Raw genomic sequence first — 21,966 nt, 5'->3', positions numbered from 1 at the left:
CCAGGCTTATAACAGTAAGCAGTATGACCAGGCTTATAACAGTAAGCAGTATGACCAGGCTTATAACAGTAAGCAGTATGACCAGGCTTATAACAGTAAGCAGTATGACCAGGCTTATGACAGTAAGCAGTATGACCAGGCTTATAACAGTAAGCAGTATGACCAGGCTTATGACAGTAAGCAGTATGACCAGGCTTATGACAGTAAGCAGTATGACCAGGCTTATAACAGTAAGCAGTATGACCAGGCTTATAACAGTAAGCAGTATGACTAGGCTTATGACAGTAAGCAGTATGACCAGGCTTATAACAGTAAGCAGTATGACCAGGCTTATGACTGTAGCAGTATGACCAGGCTTATGACTGTAGCAGTATGACCAGGCTTATGACTGTAGCAGTATGACCAGGCTTATGACTGTAGCAGTATGACCAGGCTTATGACTGTAGCAGTATGACCAGGCTTATGACTGTAGCAGTATGGAAGTATAAGGATGCAAAATATTTGTAAATTGTCTTAGTATGAATTTTAAAAGGAAGCATCTATTAAAATGTGCAGACGAAGAAGAATGTTGTGTGGTTGAATAGGTCTGCATTATTAATGAGTTTATATGTATTACAGCATTCACTGACAATAATCTCTTCAAGGGAAGGAGAGCTCCTCGTTGCAGTGAAGAACATCTTAGTCTGAGGAATTAAAGCTTTCGGTTATCCTTCGATCAATCCTAATTACCCTCTTCTTTCCCCTTCCCCTTTCCCTGCCCTACATCCCTTCCTTAAGGATTAAGGATTTTATTTCTTAGCATAGTTTACAATGTGTAATTTCAGTTTTGATTTGCTAAGTACAAAGAAGTCATTGTCAGGCCGAGGTATTTCTCATTCCTTTCCCTATCCTGTCCATCCTCACGCATTCTAGTTCCTAGTTTGTCGGAAACAGTATCGTTGTTCATCCCATTCCATTGAGGTCCAAGGTGGTGGTGCAGTTTGCTGTGGAATTTAGATCATCTGGGGAAGTCCCTATCCCATTCCGGTTTTCTGGGGGGGGAGGCTTCGGGTGATGGTGTATCTCTGGAGACTGCCTGTCAGATTCCGGGAGGTGGTGGGCTAAGGTGGTATGTCTTGTGTTGGGTATCCGACCCTCTTCTCTTTTGTAAACTGAGGTAGCTCGGTATATGTGAATTATCTATCCTTGATTGCTTGTTTACTGGCAAGAAGGATTGGTATATCACGGGTTTCATGCCACATCTGCACTACTGGCTGCACTGTGGTTCTCTTGTGTGCCGAGGGATATTTGCGACCCTTACAGTGCTACTAGGAGTTATCCCTCCTCGTTCTCTTCCCTTTTTCATTTTACTCTGATAATCAAGAAAAAGCAAAAAGTAAGCTAACCTTGGAGTCCCAGATATATGATACTGATCCTCCCACATCTCTTTCTACTGCAGCATCCACTTACTACTCTATATCATTACCGAACAATTCTTCGGACTTTTCTTACGACCTTGTATCTTCATACATCCGACTTGCGCACGTCTTTGTCCATGCTTCCGGCATCTTGGTTAACGATTTTCAGATCGTCTACACAACTCATCATGGACAACTTCCGGGGCCACACCTAAGCGACCACAGCCATTACCTCTCACTCTTCCCAGTAAAGTCCAACATGATACTCACTCCCCTTACATATTACATTTCAAAATACACAATGGACTAAGTTTTACACTCTTGAACCGGCATCTCCTACTGGACTATCTTTCTGATCATAGTATCAGCAAGTTACTCCTGACCCATATTGGTCAGAATATTTAATTTCATGTTCTTAGGAGTGGTGCAGGCATTTTTACGGTAAGACATGTTGGTCAGGCTCAATCTTTCCTTTCTTACCTCCATAGACGATATTCCCGTCACAATTCGAAATTGCATTTCTCTCATTTGTTGCAGTAGTTCCGTAGTTATGTCTCTTATCATTGTTAAGTGTAATTTCCGGACATGTGATGCCGACATTCTGGAGCAACACCTCAAAATTGTCAAAGTGGACACATACATACTACCTGCCCATTAGCGAAGAAGCTTTCCCTGCAGAGTAGCTTACTTAACTTTTAACTGTCGTGAGCTTCCATCTTCAGTTTATATTGCAGAATACAGTCTGTAAGTCCGAGAATTGATCCCTACACTACAATGAAAAAATTGCTGGCACTTTGGCCGCCCAGCAAATTTATGCAGGTCTATGGCTGAACGCCCAGTCTGTGATGCTGCCAGCTCACCTCCTTCTTGCCTTACTTGTAATGAGGCTCACCTAGCTTATTCTCTCCTTTGCCAAATTGAAGTTCATTATGGCAGTCTCTCATCTCTGCCTCCACGACTTTCTTATTTTAGAGCTACTAAGAGGCTTCTAACCTCTTCCAGAATCTTCTGTGTGGTCACAACTTCGACAACCATCTCAGTAACACTTTTGTAGTCCTGGACTCCAAGGTCCCAACCTCGTTGTCTCATACTATGCTTTAATCTTTATTTTCTTGCTCATATGTTTCTATGTCTTCAAGAAATCCCAAATCTACACATCTCTACTTCTCCAAAATATAAAAATTCCCAACGTTCAAATCTTCTTTCACCCCTCATTCACAAATCCTTCCCATTTTTTTTCTTTGTAGTCTCTGTGCGTAGTTCATTAACTCTTAGTGGCTCTGTTACAAGTGTGGATGTTCCTCCTTCCCCTCGTACAGTACCTTCCTCTCGTTTCTCGTCCCAAGTTTCTTCCTCTCCTGTTCCCTCCCATGTTTCATCCTCTTCTGTCCCCTCCCAAGTTAACCCTAATCTCTAATCTCCCCCATCTTCTCTCTTATCCGTATTCGCTCTCTTCTTTCTATCTGTGATGTCGTACTACCTGCAGCTTCCTTGTTCTTGAACCTATGTCCATATATATTGAAGGGACAAAACCAGTCCTTGGCTGTTTACCCGTTTTCCGTTGCCTTCACATGTGGACTTTTACCTCCTGGTCCGTAGACACCTACTGCTTCATGTTAGTGATATACTTCTGTTCGTAAATTATGACTTATTTACAGTGGAAAATTCGAGGCTTCAGTGGTGACTGGGGTGAGCTTCGTGTGTTGCTCTCCAAGTTTTCCCTGTTTGTTAGGCTCCACTGTTATCATTCATTCATTCATTAGAGATATGCCGGTACTTCCGGCCCGGGTCTTCTCCAGATGGTGACCCGGCGGTGGCCCCCGGGGCGGGGGTGTCGTTCGTCTTCTTCATTCTTCTATCTTCTCTCTTGGACCCTCCGGTTGGAGGGCACTGTTATCCATCCCGTCTCGGCATATATTTTATTGCATTCATCCGATTCTTTTCTCGATGGATCTTGTACAAACCGGTTTACCATATCATCAGATCTTTTTTCATACTTCATACAGGATACTGGAAGAGCACTGATAAACTGTAGAGAAGATAATTGTTATTGTTAAATGACCTGGAAAAACTACGACAAACTTAACAAAATATGTTCTACACAAGTTAATTCTATGTCAATAATGCTTATAAATTCAAATGGTATTAATTTCTCTTATTAAATCAATCATCTGTCATATTATTACATTGTATTTTTCAAGTAAACATTAATTTTACAAATATGTTATTTCATCACTGTCCTAATAAATATACACAGTAATGTAGATGTGATGGTCATAGAAGTAGTAGTTATAGAACATTAACAAATTCCCTCCTTAAAGGAAGTAAAAGTGGGTGATAACTCTACAGAGACGTAGTAGTTACAGCAGTGGCCCGCTGGTATTAGATTGGTTTACCCTGGGTTCGAATCCAGTTCGTTTGGTTATTGATTTTCAGTCAGGCTAATGGGATATATATATTTTTTTTTTTTTGAAATCGGAAGAAGGCTATGTACTTAGACATGAATGTTTATTAAAATTTATTGTTTTTCTTTTTTTTTATTAACACATTGGCTGTTTCCCGCCGTGGCAGGGTAGTCAAAAAAGAAAAACTTTCATCAATATTCACTCCGTCACCTACTTACCAGAGGCATGCCTACACTGCAACAGAACTCAAGTCTGGCCTGCCAGTTTCCCTCAATAACTTAATGTTATCTTTTTCACACTCCATCAACTCGTCACGTCCTACAAACCCTGTGTCTTCACTCCTGTTTAATACGCTCACGCATACTTGCTAGAGACTCGCTTGCTGGTTGGACAGATTGTCTGTCTCATTATTCTTGTTAGTTCTGTAGAACTTTGTTCACAGAACATTGTATAGACATAGTGATTTTCGACGTTGTACTGAGGTTGTGTGTCACATTGACACTCTGAACATCTCAGGTCCTTAGCTATAGCTTCTGACCTAATTTTGTACTGGTTCCTGTGTATTGTCACAGTCACAGTTTTTCCTATGCTGAACATAGATTCAGTATTATGGGAGTTTTGTAACTTTTGTGGAGGATCTGCTGATGGTCCCTACTTAGTGTCGTTATATTATCTCCTTGATCCTGCTTGTGTCGCAGTTACTTGATATTGCATTGCTATTGGGCTTAGCATTCTTTGTTGTTCAAGCAGACTGTTCGGGTTGCCAGTCGGTCAAGAAGTTAGTTTATTTGAGGACTTTGTCAGTCACTTGTTTAAGTCTTATTCGAGTCTTGAGACATAGCTAACTACTTAAGAGCACTTACACGCATACACACACTTACTTGTACATATTTGTAATATCTTATTAAATGTTAATGTACCTGACGGTACTTAAGAATTATAAATGTGATATGTGCTTTCAGCACAATAATATTGAACTCGAGAGATTGATTTTATTTTGATTGCTGTGATTTAATTTACTTTGATAATATACCTCTAGACAACTTATAGACTTAATAAATTTATTAAATTTTAATTTCTCTAGTTAGTAGCCTACCAGTTGTAATCCTGAAGCACTATTGAATCTTAATGAATTCTAATGGATAATTGGACAAGGATACTGACTACTTGTTACGAAAACCCAGTAACAGGCTGGATGCTAGAAGGGCAGTCCTTTCTAGTATTCACTGGAGATCTCTAAGCTTTTAGAATCGCGTTTTTTTGTAACAAACCAAACCTCCTTTACCCCCTCCCTCCAGCCTTTCATAAGCCGACCCCGACTCCGCTTTCCTTTAACTACAGATTTTTCGCTCTCCAAGTCATTCTATTTTGTTCCATCCTCTCTGAATGTCCTAACCACATCAACAACCCATTCTCAGCGCTCTAGATAATACTTTTAGTAACCCCGTACCTCCTAATTTTAAAATTATGGATTCTCTGCACAACTCACTTAAGTACACCACTAACCTTTTCCTCTCATCAATTCTGTGATTTACCTTATCTTTCACAAAGCTATCCGCTGACACGTCTACTCCCAAATATCTGAATATATTCACCTCCTCCAGACTCTCTACCTCCAATCTGATATCTAATCTTCTGTTACCTGATTTTGTTATGATCATCACTTTACTTTTTCCATTATTCACTTTTAATTTCCTTTAACATACACTACCAAACTCGTCTACCAGCCTCTGCAACTTCTCTTCAGAATCTCCCCAAAGCAGTATCATCAGCAAAGAGCAAATGTGACAACTCACACTTTATTTTAGATTCATATCTCATAACTCCACACATCTTGCCAACACCCGAGCCTTCACTTCTCTTACAACCTTGCCTTTGAATATGTTGAAGAAACATGGTGACATCACACATCCCTGTCTAATGTGTACTTTACTTGGAAATATTCTTTACCGGGAAATAATCTCCCTCTCAAATACCCTAACCTGAGCCTAACTATCCTCGTTAAAACTCTTCACTGTTTTCAGTAACCTACCTTCTATTCCATTCATTCGTAACATTTGCCACATTTACCCCCAGCCTTTTCCAAATTCATGTATTTACATTTACAATTAAAATGAGGAGACAGTGACTAACTGCATTTGCCTATAACAAATGCAGTTATGGGTCTGATAACATACCAGCTACAGTGACCCTGATTAGACAAGAAAAAGTAGATTAAAATACTGCTACAGTGCTCATAATAAAACTTATATAGGTAGACAGCAGTGATGATATCGGGTAAATGGTAAGATATTTACAAGCAGATACAAAATATTCGAAAGGAACCTTCCAAGTATATCAGTTAGAAAATGAGAAAATGTATAATTTACCATCAGTAGACATATTAGGGAAGATAATGAGTCAAAAAGTAGTCTTTTACAACTGTATTAATATACTGAAACCTCATAAATATTTCCTTCACAGATTGTGAAGCATACGACTCAGACTGTCAACATAATTCCCAAGCTGGCACGTGTAGAGGTAGCTGCAAGACTGGTGAATCTGTTGTTGGAACCTGTTTTACTGGGTTTTGCATCTGTTGTTACGCTAATGGTAAGTTACCTTTAACAAATGCAAAGAATTATCAGGCAGAATGCCTTAATGAGGCAACATGTATTATCATACCTTACACTTAATCAAATTATTATTTTTTTTTCTTGCATTTATTAAAAAAAATATATATATATTTGCATGTATAAGGGAGTGGAAGGAATTTAGGGATAATAGAAGGAATGTTTTAAAGCATTGTAGGGTTTTTCAGCCGTTCTCATTTTGATTCCCTAACTCAGTGAATAATGGAAACAACTGACTCTTATCAGCTAAGGCTTATGATTAAAGGTTTGATCAGTAAAGATGTTGGTGCTATGTGACCTGGATTATTACAGTAAGCAGACGTATTAGGACTTATGGACGTATAAGGATGCAAAATATTTGTAAATTATTCGAGTATGAATTTTAAAAGGGTAGCATCAATTAAAATGTTGTGAAGACGAAGAAGAATGTTGTGTGGTTGAATAGGTTTGCATTATTAATGAATTCATATTTGCTATGGATTACAACATTCAGTGATAATATCCTCTTCAATGGAAGGGGGGCTTCTTGTTGTAGTGAAGAAAATCTTGGTGTGAGGAATTAAACCCTATAATTTTTCTTGGACCAAACCTAATTACCCCTTACTTTCCCTTTCCCCTTCCCTGTCCTACATCCTTCACTTATGAATTAAGGATTTTATTTCTTTGCATAGTTTACAATGTGTAATTACAATTTTGATTTGCTAAGTACAAAGAAAGTCACTGTCATGTCGGGACATTTCTCGTTCCTCCAGCTTTCACCATACCGTCCTTCTCCCTTTCCTGTGTTCAGTCTTTGGAGTCCTCTCAGACATTCTAGTTCCTAGTTTGGGGAAAAGAGTATCGTTGTTCATTCCATTCCGTTGAGGTCCTTGGTGGTGATGCAATTTGCTGTGAAATCTAGATCATCTGGGGAAGCCCCTATCCCATTCCGTTCTTCTGGGGGAAAGCTTCGGGTGGCGGGTGTATCTCTGGAGGCTACCTGTCGGACTCCTGCAGGTGGTGGCCTAAGGAGGTATGTCTTGTGGCGTGTATCCGACCACCCTCTCTTTTGTAAACTGAGTAAGCTCGGTAGTTGTGAAGTTGCTTTCCTGGATTGCTGGTTTACTGGCATGAAGGATGGGTATGGCATGGTTTTCATGCCGCATCTGCACTACTGGCGGCACTGTGGTTCTGTCATGTTCCGACGGGTATTTCTGAGACTTACAATTCTCCTAGGAGCTATCCTTCCACGTTCTCTTCCGTTTTTTTTTTTTTTTTTTTTTTGTCATATTTTTCGGAAAAAATAAAAAGAAAAAAGTGACATAACCTTGGAGCCTCAGATACATGAAACTAATCCTCCTACATCTCTGTCTACTGCAGCATCCTCTTACAACCCTATATCATTATCGGACAATTTTTCGGTCTTTTCTAACGACCAGGTACCTTCTGCTGCCAACGTTTCAACACCTGCTCCTGGTATTGAGGTTAATCATAATTACTTTAATACATCCGACCTCCGCACGTTTGACCATGCTTCCGGCATCTTGGTGAACGATTTTCAGATCGTCTACCCAAATCATGATGGACCACTTCAGCGACCACATCTAAAAGACCACGACCATTCACTTCCCTTACATACTACGTTTCAAAATACACAATGGACTAAGTTTTACACTCTGGAACCGACATCTCCTACTTGACTATCTTTCTGATCATAGTATAAGCAAGTTACTCCTGCACCATTTTGGTCAAAATATTTCATTACATACTCTTTAAAGTGGTGGAGTCATTTTTAAGGTAAGATATTGTGGTCAGGCTCACAGTCTTTCCTTTCTATAGGCGATTTCCCGCCACAGTTGAAAAACACGTATCTCTCATTTGCTGCCTTGGTACCAAAGTTCTGTCTAAAATTATTGTTCAGCGTAATTTCTGGACATGTGATGCCGACATTCTTGGAACAAGACTTCCCAATTCTAAAAGTGAACACTAATGTACTGGAAATAAATGGTATAAAATACCGACACAATGGAAATATAAACACAAATGCAGTATAATGTGGTCCTTTATTGACTACGTTTCGCCCACACAGTGGGCTTTTTCAAGTCACAAACAGAACTACCTGGGGTGGAAGAAACGCGAGTATTTATAGTCAGGTTCAGAATGCTGAGGTCAGGTGAAGAATGTTGCATCTGATGATGTACCGAGTGGGGTTATAGAGTCTAAAAACTTGGGTAGCTTGGAAAGGAGATTGGACAAGTTTGTGAGCAGACCTTCTACAGTGTTCTTATGTGGGATAGCGACGAAGAAGTTTCTTGGCAAGTGGTTCAGCTATGTTATAGAAGCCACTATTCTGGTTGAAGTTGTCGGATATAGAAATAAGTGATGATTCCAGGATTCTTCGGTATTGAGTGTTGTCTTCTGTGGCGATAAGTCTTGAGTTTCTGTAGCTTATCAAGTGGTTGTGTGAATTACGGTGTTGTACGCAGGCATTCCTTGTGTCGTCAGACCTGCTTGCGTATTGGTGTTCTGAAATACGTGTTTGGAGGTCCCTTGATGTTTCGCCCACGTATAACTTGTTGCAGTCATTACAAGGGATTATGATTATGACAGGACAAGCCTCCATCCTCTGCAGGGGTATACATAATCCCTTGTAATGACTGCAACAAGTTATACGTGGGCGAAACATCAAGGGACCTCCAAACACGTATTTCAGAACACCAATACGCAAGCAGGTCTGACGACACAAGGAATGCCTGCGTACAACACCGTAATTCACACAACCACTTGATAAACTACAGAAACTCTAGACTTATCGCCACAGAAGACAACACTCAATACCGAAGAATCCTGGAATCATCACTTATTTCTATATCCGACAACTTCAACCAGAATAGTGGCTTCTATAACATAGCTGAACCACTTGCCAAGAAACTTCTTCGTCGCTATCCCACATAAGAACACTGTAGAAGGTCTGCTCACAAACTTGTCCAGTCTCCTTTCCAAGCTACCCAAGTTTTTAGACTCTATAACCCCACTCGGTACATCATCAGATGCAACATTCTTCACCTGACCTCAGCATTCTGAACCGGACTATAAATACTCGCGTTTCTTCCACCCCAGGTAGTTCTGTTTGTGACTTGAAAAAGCCCACTGTGTGGGCGAAACGTAGTCAATAAAGGACCACATTATACTGCATTTGTGTTTATATTTCCACTAATGTACTACCTGCCCGCGTTCAAAGATGCTTTCGCTGCAGTGTAGCTTACTTAACTTTTGACTGCCGTGAACTTCCATGGTCAGTTTATATTGCAGAACACCGCCTTTAAGTTCGAGATTGAATCCCTACAATATAACAGTGTAGAAATTGCTGTTGCATCGTCCACCCAGCAAATTATTGCAGGTGAATACCCAGTCTGTGATGCTGCCAACCATACTACTATATGCTGCAGCCGACCTCAGTCTTTCCTTAATTGTAATGAGGCTCGCCCAGCTTATTCTAGCCTTTGCCAAGATCACTTAAAAGAACGAGAAATTAGTTGTCTCAAAGAGAAAGAAGGTTTCACCTACATCATGGCAGTCTCTCATCTGTGCCTCAATGTCTAACTACGTGCAACTTCCTTGTTCTTGAACATATCTCCATATATATATATTGAGGAGACGAAACCAATCCTTTGCTGATTACTCGTTTTCCGCTACCTGTACATATGGACTTTTACCTCCTGGTCCGTAAATACGTACTGCTTCATGTTACTGGTATACTTGACTCAAGAAATCGTAATGACACGATTGCAAACAAATCATACCCCCGGCCGGGATTGAACCCGCGGTCATAGAGTCTCAAAACTCCAGCCCGTCGCGTTAGCCCTAGTTGGATGAATCTTATTGTGGCTAGCTGGTCTAGTGGCTAACGCGACGGGCTGGAGTTTTGAGACTCTATGACCGCGGGTTCAATCCTGGCCGGGGGTATGGTTTACTGGTATACTTCTCTCTCTCCGAACCACCTCAACAACCCTTGCTCAGCCCTCTGGACAACATCTCCTAACTTCCAAACTTTGATAGCTATAGGCCATTCGTGTTCCAACCAACACATCATCAGGAGCTTTGCAGAAAGGAGGAGATTGTCAACGAAAATACGTTCCAAGAGGACCGCATCTCTTCTGCAATTTTGCAAGCTCCTGATGATGTGTTGATTGGAACACGAATGGCCTATAGCTATCATTCTACTCCTTCCGTGGTTGTTTTGCATCCTGTATGATTACCACTTGCCAGATCTTACCCCAGTTCTCTGGACTTTGTTCTTCCTCTTGCTTTATTGTTTTATCTTTCAAATCTGTACATCTTTAGGCCCACAAAGCGTCTTGAAAATTTGTATTTATACGAAATTGCCTCGGTGAATAGGTATTAATGAAATCGCTTTTACAAAACAGTTTGCTTAATCTGTCATCGACCCCGTTTGATCAACTCCACAGGTTAGTGATTACTAAGAATATTGATCTGCTTAATCACGAAAGAAAAATGTTATTTATTGAAGTTAGAAAAGCCAAGCAAAAGTTTTCAATATTGTATCACCTGTGTGGCAAGATCATTTACTAGATTGCATATATAGGGGATTGGGAATAACGAAACGAAAAACGGAATGTTTACATACGAGGAAATTAGACAATCTCATAGCACAAAGTGCTGGTCTCAACATCCTATCAACCTGTCGAGTGTTGAACTTACTCGTGACCAGTAGAAAACATTGGGATACGGGTTATATTTCGCGCCTACTAATGGGGACACTAATTAAGTTGGCTTTGCCAAATCTTTTTGCAATTTGGAAAAAAACAAGGGACCTATCCCCTGAAACGTTCAACATCTGCAAAGGCATGGTATATGGAGCTTTGCTCAGGCCTGTGGAACTAAATTGTCCTCAGAGGTTTATTAAGTCGTACAATGAAATATAAAGGATCCCAGGCTTCATTTTACGAAAGCTGACAAAGCAAATGTAATGGTTATTATGGACAAGGTAGATTATAGCGAGACTCAAGAAATCGTAATGACACGATTGCAAATAAACCATACCCCCGGCCGGGATTGAACCCGCGGTCATAGAGTCTCAAAACTCCAGCCCGTCGCGTTAGCCACTAGAGTCATGTTGACGGCAGTGAAGGGACTTGAGCTAGAGTTCGTCACGGCCACGCTAGCTGGAGATTCGTCTGTAAAAACTTGCATTTGTGGTCACAGAGGTGCCTGTGCTAACTTTCCTATGGTGTAGAAATATACCTAGTTGGATGAATCTTATTGTGGCTAGCTGGTCTAGTGGCTAACGCGACGGGCTGGAGTTTTGAGACTCTATGACCGCGGGTTCAATCCCGGCCGGGGGTATGGTTTAGATTATAGCGGATAAATGAACACATTATTAGAAGACAGGGATACTTATGTACCCCAAAATAAGAACTCTTTGGACCAGGTTAACAGTAAATTTAATTAACAACTTAGAACGTTACTGAGAGGTAATGAGGAATTAATTAAACAGTTTTCAGTGAGATCCGCGACAATCCCATAGATTTACGGTTTGATCAAAGCGCACAAGCCCCGTTTTCAAGCCAGATCTATAATTAGTTCTGAAGGATAGGCAACATATGCCTTGTCAAAATGGTTGGTTAAAATACTAGCTCCTTTGCTTGGCAACATTTCTGAAGCCCACCTAGAAAACAATGTTGATCTCCTCAACAAATTGCAAAATATCACATGTCTAATGATTTTACACTTGTCAGTTTTGATGTCACTGCATTGTTCACGAAAATCCCTGTTCCCAACTTGTTATCTTATTTTGAAGAAGAATTAGATGAGTTCTCTTTGCCTCTTCATAAAAATACCATTGTTAAACTGATCAAGCAGTTGATTGCAAGTTTGCAATGGCGATTGGTAATCTGTTGACTCCCTTACTGAACAATCTGCATATGGAATTTTTCGAGGCTAGACTGTTGAAAAATATCTTGCCATGTAGAGCTAAATAGTTCAGATATGTGGATGACATCTTGTGCCTTTTTGGCCAATGATATGGCCCTGGATACATTTTTACCAAAACTTAACACTTTAGTCCCGTCTATTAAACTGACCGTGGAGGAAGAGGTATACTGTAAACTTCCATTCTTAGTTGTGTTGATACACCGGGTTAATAGAAAATTAACTTTACAGTATATAGGAAGGCCACCAATGTGTGCTCATACATTAACTACTATTCTAACCATGAGACTAGAGTCAAAAGGTGTGTATATTCTACTATGTTTTTGAGAGCCTTTAGAGAGTGAAGTCCTGAGTTCTTAGGAAAATATTTGACATTGGCACAAAACTGCGTTATCCTAAGGTGTTTATGGAATCTGCCTTGCTGGCAGCTAAGAAAACTTAATATAGAACAGAACCTACGATAACACCTTAGACCAAGAATGTGCTGGTCTTCCCATACAACGAGAATTTATCTATCCTGCCGAATGCTATCAGAAGATTTAATATACAAGTAGTATTTAAAAATTCACGGACTGTTAAAAGTATCCAAGAACGTATGGTTGGTGACTACAGAGTTGGTTGCAATGGTTGTAGTCTTTCTTGTTTGGGACAAACTGCAAAATCATTGAAGGTGAGAATGACCCAGCATCGTTATTTGATACATATAGCCCAGAAGTCGAAAGCGATTTTCACCGATATTAGAGTGTGTAATAACCCGGCAAATTGGAGGGAAGCAAGAGTCATCTTCCCTTGTTCCTCCTGGCTTGAAAGGAAAATTGTAGAATCGGCAGTTAAGAATGATAGGCACTCATTATGCAATATCAGTGACAGGCTGTTCAAATTAGATGCGTTTTTAGTTGAGGCAATAGTACACAGTTTAAAATTGGGCTCTTATATGAATGCATCAGACTGTCTTAAATTAAGTGCCACATTGAGGAATTAGGGCCAATTTTTCCAGCAGTTTCTGAAGGTTGAATCACAGTTTGCCTCAGAATTATGTGGGATGAATATCTGTGACCTTTTCTTGTTATCGCAAAAGCCTCCCCCTTTAAATGAGTTGATTTTAAAGACCCCTGTTTCCTTTACATAACTTTTAGAAGTCTCCCCTCTATATGTTACTGTTTTCTTTCGTAACTTTAAATGGATACGTTGTCCCGTGTAGGCTTTTGATGCCAGTGATTTCTACATCACTGACAATGTAGAAGTCACTAGCAATAATATTGTATTTAGTGTTATTGATGTTATAGCGGATTATGACCGAATGCTCGATGATTGCCACGTTAATTTCAATGCATGTGGGATTTTTCTAATGGTATAAAATTCATCCTTCTGGCTGTGGGAACTGGTGTGCCTGGAGGCACTTCCTGTGCCCTCTCCTCTCTCCCTCCCTTACTCGCTCACTCCAGTCAAGGCGATCCTCTGGGAAAGTATTTACATAAACAATCTCCTCTTTTCTGCAATTTGGAAGCTTCTGTTGATTGTAACATGAAAAGCCAAGAGCAATCATTCTCCTTCTGTGGTGGTTTTCGCATATATATATATATATATATATATATATATATATATATATATATATATATATATATATATATATATATATATATATATATATATATATATATATATATATATATTTATATATATATATATATATATATATATATATATATATATATATATATATATATGTATATATATATATATATATATATATATATATATATATATATATATATATATATATATATATATATATATATATATATATATATATATATATATATATATATATATTTCAGCAAGTCGGCCGTCTCCCACCGAGGCAGGTTGACCCAAAAAAGAAAGAAAATCCCCAAAAAGAAAATACTTTCATCATCATTCAACACTTTCACCTCACACATAATCACTGTTTTTGCAGATGTGCTCAGAACACAACAGTTTAGAAGCATATACATATAAAGATACACAACACATCCCTCCAAACTGCTAATATCCCGAAACCCCTCCTTTAGAGTGCAGGCACTGTACTTCCTATTTCCAGGACTCAAGTCCGGCTATATGAAAATAACCGGTATCCCTGAATCCCTTCACTAAATATTACCCAGCTCATACTCCAACAGCTCGTCAGGTCCCAAATACCATTTGTCTCCATTCACTCCTATTGAACACGCTCATGCACGCCTACTGGAAGTCCAAGCCCCTCGCCCATAAAACCTTCCTTGCCCCTTCTTTCCAACCTTTTCGAGGACGACCCCCTACCCCGTCTTCCTTCTACCGATTTAAATGCTCTCCATGTCATTCTACTTTGATCCATTCTCTCTAAATGATCAAACTACTTCAACAACCCCTCTTCAGCCCTCTGAATAATACTTTTATTATCTTCACACCTTCTCCTAATTTCCACATTCCGAATTTTCTGCATAATATTCACACCACACATTGCCTCCAACCGTCTCCTCGCTGCTGCATTTACCACCCAAGCTTCACACCCATATAAGAGTGTTGGTACTACTTCTGCAGGAAGAGGGGGTACCTCACCGGCTCTATAGCCAGATGACACACCAAACGTTAGTGTGCACTAACCACGGCTGGTGTGCAGTGCAATGGAGGCCCAAAGCAGGCCCTTGCAGCAACTTCAGCGAGGGGGGGGGATGACGTGCAATGACTGGAAGTAAGGTTTCCAAGTCCCTGACAGCTAAGTACACAAGATGTGCTGCCTCATCCTCTCGGGCCTGCCCCACTGGGGTCATTGGGAAGTGTCTACGGCGAAGGGGCATCATAGAAGGGCAGTCTAACAGGTAGTGCACCAAGGGCTTCGGAACCATTCGGTCACAATGGGCACAGAGCTCCTCTCGTGCCCGTTCAACAATCCACGCAGTGGTGGGATACGCTAAGCGTAGGCGGTGGATATGCACCCTCAGTTCTCTGGACTGTGTCCGAATACTTGGAGGGGGCGCCCTGTGGGTCGCCCTGACATACCAACAGAGGCTCTGTGAATCCCCAGGGTGAGGGAATGGGCGCCTGGCCGCACCGGCAGCCCAGAGCGCTATCTGGCTGAGGCTGATGGACATTGCAGCACGTGGCTGTGCCTTGAGGGCTGCAGTCCTAGCAGCCTCATCTGCAGCATCATTGCTAGGGATACCCACATGGCTCGGGATCCAGTTGATGGTAGCCCTGCGACCCTGGGCCATGAGAGTCTGCAGGTCACCCCGGATGGATGTGATTAAGTGTACGTTGTCCTTTGGCTCTCTGTGCATAAGCGCTTGGATCGCTGCCTTGGAATCAACGTTGATGACAGGGGGATGCTGATGGTCTGCAAGAGCATGCTGCAGAGCTTGTTGGATGGCAAAGAGTTCGGCCTGGAGGATGGTGCAATGGTCTGGGAGGCACCAACCTTCTGTCAGATTGCTGTGGAATATCCAAGCAGCTGTGCGGCCTGCCACTGGGTCTCTGGAGCCATCGGTGTAATATGGCACACACCCTGGGCCTTCCGCACCCACAATGCTAGCCGAGGCAAGTCGTTGCATAATGTCCTGGGTGCAATGCCTCGTGCTGTCTGGTAGGGTTGTCCAGTGCACCGCAAACAGCTCTGGTGCCGAAGGGGGTGGCACCGTGTAGTTCACTGCCAGTCTGTCGCAGCCTCCCGCCTGGAGCAATGTCATGAGCAGGAGTTTCCATGTGGCATCTGCTACAGACCACATCCATCGGCGGCCTGGATGCAATGGAATGACCTGTCCCTGGCAAACCCGCAAATCTCTCATCAGTTTGTCAGCCCCTGGGAGTCGGAGATACTTTGCGATCCTCTTGGCAGCTACCAGTTGAATCCTGTCTTCAAGAGGCTGTAGCTGCACCTCAAGGTTCAGAGCCACTGCATTGGCCCACCTAGGAACCCCCAGCATGGCCAGTACAGCTGTGTTCTGGATGACACAGAGGGATTTGATGTTTGTGGGTCTGGCGTGAACCAGAGCAAATGCCCCATAGTCAACGAGGAAGCATATTGCCTGGATGTAGAAAAACCTCATGACCTCGAGGCTGGCCCCAACCCTAGGGTAGGCCATGGCACTCAATGCCCTGACCCTCTGCACCCTGGTGCACATGTTTCTGGAAGGTGAGGTGCCTGTCAATGTAGATGCCCAGGTACCTATAACTGTGAACCCACGCCAGGTCAATGCCCAGGACCTGCAGCCTCTGACTTTGTACCCTGGTGCGAAGGATCATGGCTTTGGATTTTGCCACAGATATCTTGAGCCCCAAGTGACGGCAAGTGGAAGCCAGCAGATCGAGGTCCTCCTGGGCACGCTGCAAAAGCCGGCGCTTCCTAGGTACGACAAGTGCCAGGTCATCAGCATAGCTGAGGAGGAAGGTGCCTCTGGAGAAAGGCAGGTGCACCAGCTGGTGCATCAGTACATTTAACAGGGTGGGACTAAGCACCCCGCCCTGTGGAGTGCCGTTGTCCAGGGTCTTGAGAGAAGAGGCATGCCCCTGGAAGCGTACCCGGGCCCCCCTGTCCTGGAGATAGGAACGAAGCCATGAAAGCAGCCTGCCTTTAACCCCCCTGCAGGCCAAGAGTGAGAGGATGGCAGGTGCACTGGCTAGCCCAAAAGCTTTCTCTAGGTCAAGAAAGACAACAATGTGGGCTTGGGCGTCCAACCCAATGCCGGCCAGTAGAGTGGTAAGGCTTTCGAAAGTGCCCACTCCTCTGGTGAAGCCATAGAGGTGTTTATGAGGAGGGCCAAGCTTCCACCTCAGGCGCTCCAACACCATCCTTTCAGACACCTTCGAGTTGCAACTGGTGAGGGAGATGGGTCTCACACTGCCAGGATCCCCAGGCTTAGGAATCAGTATGATGTCAGCCTCCTCCCATACAACAGGGAGTTTGCCAGCTCGCCAAGTCCGGTTGACGACCCCCAGGACAGCTGAATGTCCAGAATGGCCATACCGAGTGATCATGCCATAGGTGATACCATCATGCCCCGGTGCAGTGTCCTGATGAGATGTCAAGGCTACCTGGAGCTCCTGGTCGGCGAAGTCTTCATCCATGACGTCCTTAGCCTGGCATGCTGCTTGGATTACCATCATCCTTCTAGGAAGGAGGGTGGCTTGGAGGTCCTGGAGATCCTGAGGCAGTTGAGCCAAGGCCGCTCTGGAGGTGAAAAGGTCCACCAGACGTTTTGCCTCCGTTGCGGGGTCTGGGTGCAACCGAGCCACACTGAGACACTCCCCAGTGGCCAATCGTAACTTGGTCCAAATCTCAGGTAAGGTAGAGGAGTAGCTGAAGGAGGCACACCACTCGAACCTATTAGCTTGCCGGACCCTGTGTGAGACATAGCGTGCATGCTGCACCACTTCCCTAAGCAGACGCATGGACTCAACCATGGGATTATTCCTGTGCATCTTGTGTACGACATTGATGTGGTGGTTTTGCTCCCTGATGTCCTTATTGTAAAACCACCAGTCACGTTTATATGATACTCTGCCCACCAGTGCTCAGTGACCTCCTGGAAGCACTGCCAGTCGGCCTTTTTTAGATTCCATCTGGGGGTAGGTGTGGGGAGCGGGCACCACTGGACCATCAGCGTTGTGACCACTGCAAAGTGATCACTGGTGAAACGGGGGTGGACCTCCCATCTCGCACTCGAGAGCAACCACCTAGGGATGAGTGTGACGTCCAAGCGGCCACCGTAGTGATGGGCTGGCTCACCATTATTGAGGAGGGCGATCTCAGGGACCTCCTCCAGCACAGCTGCAAGGTGCCTCCCAGCTGCGTTAGTAGGAGAGACAGAAGAAAGTATTGGGTGGAGGGGATTGCCATCCCCAGCCACAACAAGACCCTCCCGTGGGGCGAGTGCTGCCACCTCTGAAATTTCAAGGGTGTACCGAGAAATTCTGTAAATATTGTAAACCAATGAGAGGTCCATCCGGTAGGTGTAGGGTTACAGCCTGAACTTCTACGCCGTCCCCACAGTTGATGGGTTCATTTGAGATTGAATGAGGGATAGTGGTCCTGACATAGATCGCCGTGCCCCTGCCAGTCCCTTCCAGGCGCTGAAGGTAGGCCGAGAATCCCGGGATACGTGGCTGCATTTGATGTGACACATTGGTAAGTGTCTCCTGGAACAGGAAGACATCAACCTCATCCTGAACTGCAGCTTCAATCACTAAGTGAATTTTCCGCTGCAGCCCGCAAATGTTCCACTGGAGGATCTTCAAGGGCCGCAGAGGTGGCCCTCTGATTCCATCTCTGCCTGGGACTCGTCGTCCGTTGTTGGCGACTCCGGGGCCTCCTCCATCATGGACTGGAAGGACTCCTGGATGATGGCCTGAAGTTCCATTGAATCCTTCCTGTCCAGTAGGACCACGCCCAGCATCCATGACAGGAGCTGTCTGCAGGCGCCCCTGTCCTCCGCCGATGGCAGTAGGCGACAGATGAGTGCTGTGATGACCCCGATGGTTTTCTTCAGTCGATCGGGAAATGATTCGACCATTACCTCTGCTGCAGGCATTGAGGTGGGTGACCCGTCGAGTCGGTGCTGGGTCACTGGGTATGTCTGGGTGGCTGTTGACACTGCAGCAGCATAAGCTGGGTGCACCCTGGGCCCAGCCTGAGTGGCCATGGGCTTCTGGGTCCCCTGGCAGGGAACCTCTGCCTGACTCTGGCCGCTCACAGTGGCGGCCTGCTGGCGGTATGGCAAGGAATGTTGGTGCCCTGCTGGGACCTGCTGGGCAGTGTGCCTGTCCTGTGGCTGTTTTTCCCATTGATTCTAACTTCTTGGCCACCTTACCATCTGACCCCGTAGTTGACCGCGCTGCTGCAAGCCAGTGTGTGCCCCCTGATGCAACTGCCGGGAGCCCAGTGCCGGGAACTCTCTGGTATTGCACTCCTGCGGTATCTGGGGAACCGAGGTCGGAGCCCATACCAACTGTTGCTGGGTGGTTCCAAGGCTGGGTGGCGTTGGGGCTGTCGGGTCATTCCGATGACGAACCTGCTGCCAGTGCTGCACCATCACAGGACAGTTCCGGTTCCAGGCATGGTGCCTCTTTGAGCAGTTGGCACACTTGGGCTCCTGCCGAAGGGCTTTGCCGGTTGGCTGTTTGGGGATGGCAATGCAGTCCTTCGAGTCGTGTGCCTTGCTGCACACACCACACTTCTTCTCTCGCTGGCAGGTGGCTGCAATATGATTGAACCCCTGACAGTTGAAGCATTGTAATGGGCCCGACAGGTATGGTCTGGTCTTGAATCTTCCCCAGACCCCAAGGTCCAGGTGCGTGGGAAGTGGACCTTTGTGGTGGATCAGCACCTGGCGGGTGGGCACCTTTTTCACTGTTGCAGTGAGTCGCTCCGCCTTGACAATATTGGGCACTTCCAAAATGGGGCCCAGTGGGAGGGGCACAGGGACGTGTAAGAGCACCCCCTTGTACACCTTCTCCGAAGCAACCAGTTCCACCATGCTGGGATGGGTCACAACCAGCCCCTTCAGTTCCTCATAATAATCCTCGTCGCGAGAAATGACCAAAACCTCGTTCCTGAGAGTGAACTCGCAGTGGAACTTTAGGCGGGGTAGACCTTCCAGATACCTTACAAACCCATAATCCGAAACCTTGAATTTCTTGAAGGCCCTGGTTGCTTGTGCCCGAGCTGAGCGGGAATTCCTCCATCCACGTGCGGTCAGCCAGTCCCCATCCGCTGTGGAGGCCAGTGCAACTGGTGTAGGGACCTGGGATGGCTCTATCCTTGCCAGTTGTGGAGCTACAGTCTCCTGGCTTCCTTCCACAACCCCTATGGCCATCTGGGGGTGCAAGTCTCCTTGGGTAGCGGCTGCTGACGGATCTAGTGGCAGATTGGCAGATACAATAGTCTCTACTGCATCCTTGGCGTTCTTGGTGGGGGCTCCCACCTGCCCCACGTCGTCCTCCAACTCGTCCCCACATTCCAGTGAACGTTTAGGCCGCTCTCCTGGATCTGTCATGGTGACTGTAGGTGTGGGGGCAGAGCCAGCAGCGGAGCTGCTGCCAGTGACCTCACAGTTGCCCACACTGGATGCAGAGCTGTGAGGCTCAGTGCCCCAGTCAGTGCCCAAGTCAGGGCCCGTAGCCACCCGCACGTGGCTCACTGCCCTGAAACACTGAACACAGTCCAAGGACCACTAGAAACGTTGCCAATCTGTGCGTAAACTAACACAGATATATATTCCAAGTGAACACAACACACACTGTCCTACGATCTTTCCACACCGGTGTTCCGTATCCAATCTCGATGATGATCACGTAATTTTTTTGTCCTCGTCCACCAATGGTATTATGTTGAAGTTTTGCTTGTATTCACTGAATAAATAACACTAGTAGTTACCATATAGATTTAATATGTAAATGTATTAGTGCTAAGTTCATGAGGGTCATACAGCGCCTGTGTAACCGGGGGGAATCAGAATTATTTCAAAGCCAGCAGAGGGAAATTTTGATTCTAGCTTCAAGGAATTTTTTTTTATGAGCGGATCATAGCTTTGACTAAACTGATTAAGTAAAGATTTTCTTTTCAAAAATTCTCTTACTATTTAATTTATGTTATATTACCGAGAGATTAGCAAGAGAGAGTGACGTGTTGACAGTAGTCTTTGAAGAGGTGTCCCCTCAAGGAAGGTTCCTTGATGTTGGTGAGGGGCTCTTGATTTAGGGAATTGGATCTGTGCTCCAGTTCCCCGAATTAAGCCTGAATGCCTTCCACATCCCCCCCCAGGCGCTGTATAATCCTCCGGGTTTAGCGCTTCCCCCTTGATTATAATAATAATTTGAAGAGGTGTGGGCGCAGGAAGTCGAATTGGGAACAGTAGTTTTCATCCAATAGTGATACAAAACAGCCTCCTTCACTGACTTGATCCTGCCACACTAAGCATGAATATTACATTTCAAAGCTAAACATATAATCTAAAAATGACTGCAGCAATAGCAATAACATTTAGATTGATGAGAAGAATACCTTAAAAAACAACTGAGCAGTGACAAAATTATTTTTAAATGGGAAGAAGTTAATTAAAAATTCGTCAGGATAAGAGTTCGGCACGAGTCTTAAATTTATCGACGACACCTACTGTATAGGTAAAAACCCAGCTACCGCTTCTTGTGATATAATACTATTTTTTTTTTACAGGGTAGGGCGGCATGCCGTCGAAGGTCAGCGGGTTACCATGTGACTAAGATTCGCGTAAGGAGAATTATAGAGGTTTTCATAATACGTCACTAGTTATATTACACTATTACACGATTTAATATAATTTTTGTTATTTTCTAACTCCTCTTATTGCAAACAATAAAAAATGCCCATTGCTATTGTGCCTTACAGGATGAATTTAAAAAAAAATGGCTAAATTTCAAATTTTTTTGCTAGTTTTGGATGTAAAACAAAAACATATAATTAATAAAATTTACATGAATTAAGAATTACACAAATTTTATTTTAAACTTTCTGAAACATATTTACGAAGTTAAAAATAAGCAGTTTTTCTAGATTTGCGAACATGCAAGAAATCACTTTCCCTTTTAAGCCCCCAAATGTAGTTTTCCATCTTGTTTTCATTATAAAATCCC

At 43.8% G+C, this 21,966-nt stretch overlaps 1 protein-coding gene across 1 annotated transcript in view; it reads left to right on the top strand.

Moving 5' to 3' along the window:
* Positions 1-21,694, top strand: part of LOC138851376 (keratin-associated protein 5-9-like) — a 113,564-nt gene extending 91,870 nt beyond the window's left edge. Inside the window, exons 6-7 of the mRNA XM_070080433.1 lie at positions 6,266-6,394; positions 21,530-21,694. Coding sequence (XP_069936534.1) covers positions 6,266-6,394; positions 21,530-21,534 — 134 coding nt within the window. The 3' untranslated portion in view covers positions 21,535-21,694. The remainder of the gene's footprint in view (positions 1-6,265; positions 6,395-21,529) is intronic.
* The last annotated feature ends 272 nt before the right edge of the window (positions 21,695-21,966 follow it).

The sequence above is a fragment of the Cherax quadricarinatus genome, unplaced genomic scaffold, assembly GCF_038502225.1.
Source record: "Cherax quadricarinatus isolate ZL_2023a unplaced genomic scaffold, ASM3850222v1 Contig441, whole genome shotgun sequence".
In the NCBI taxonomy this organism is placed as follows: domain Eukaryota; kingdom Metazoa; phylum Arthropoda; class Malacostraca; order Decapoda; family Parastacidae; genus Cherax; species Cherax quadricarinatus.
Note: the sequence above shows the minus strand (reverse complement) of the source record. Positions and strands in the feature narration are given on the sequence as shown.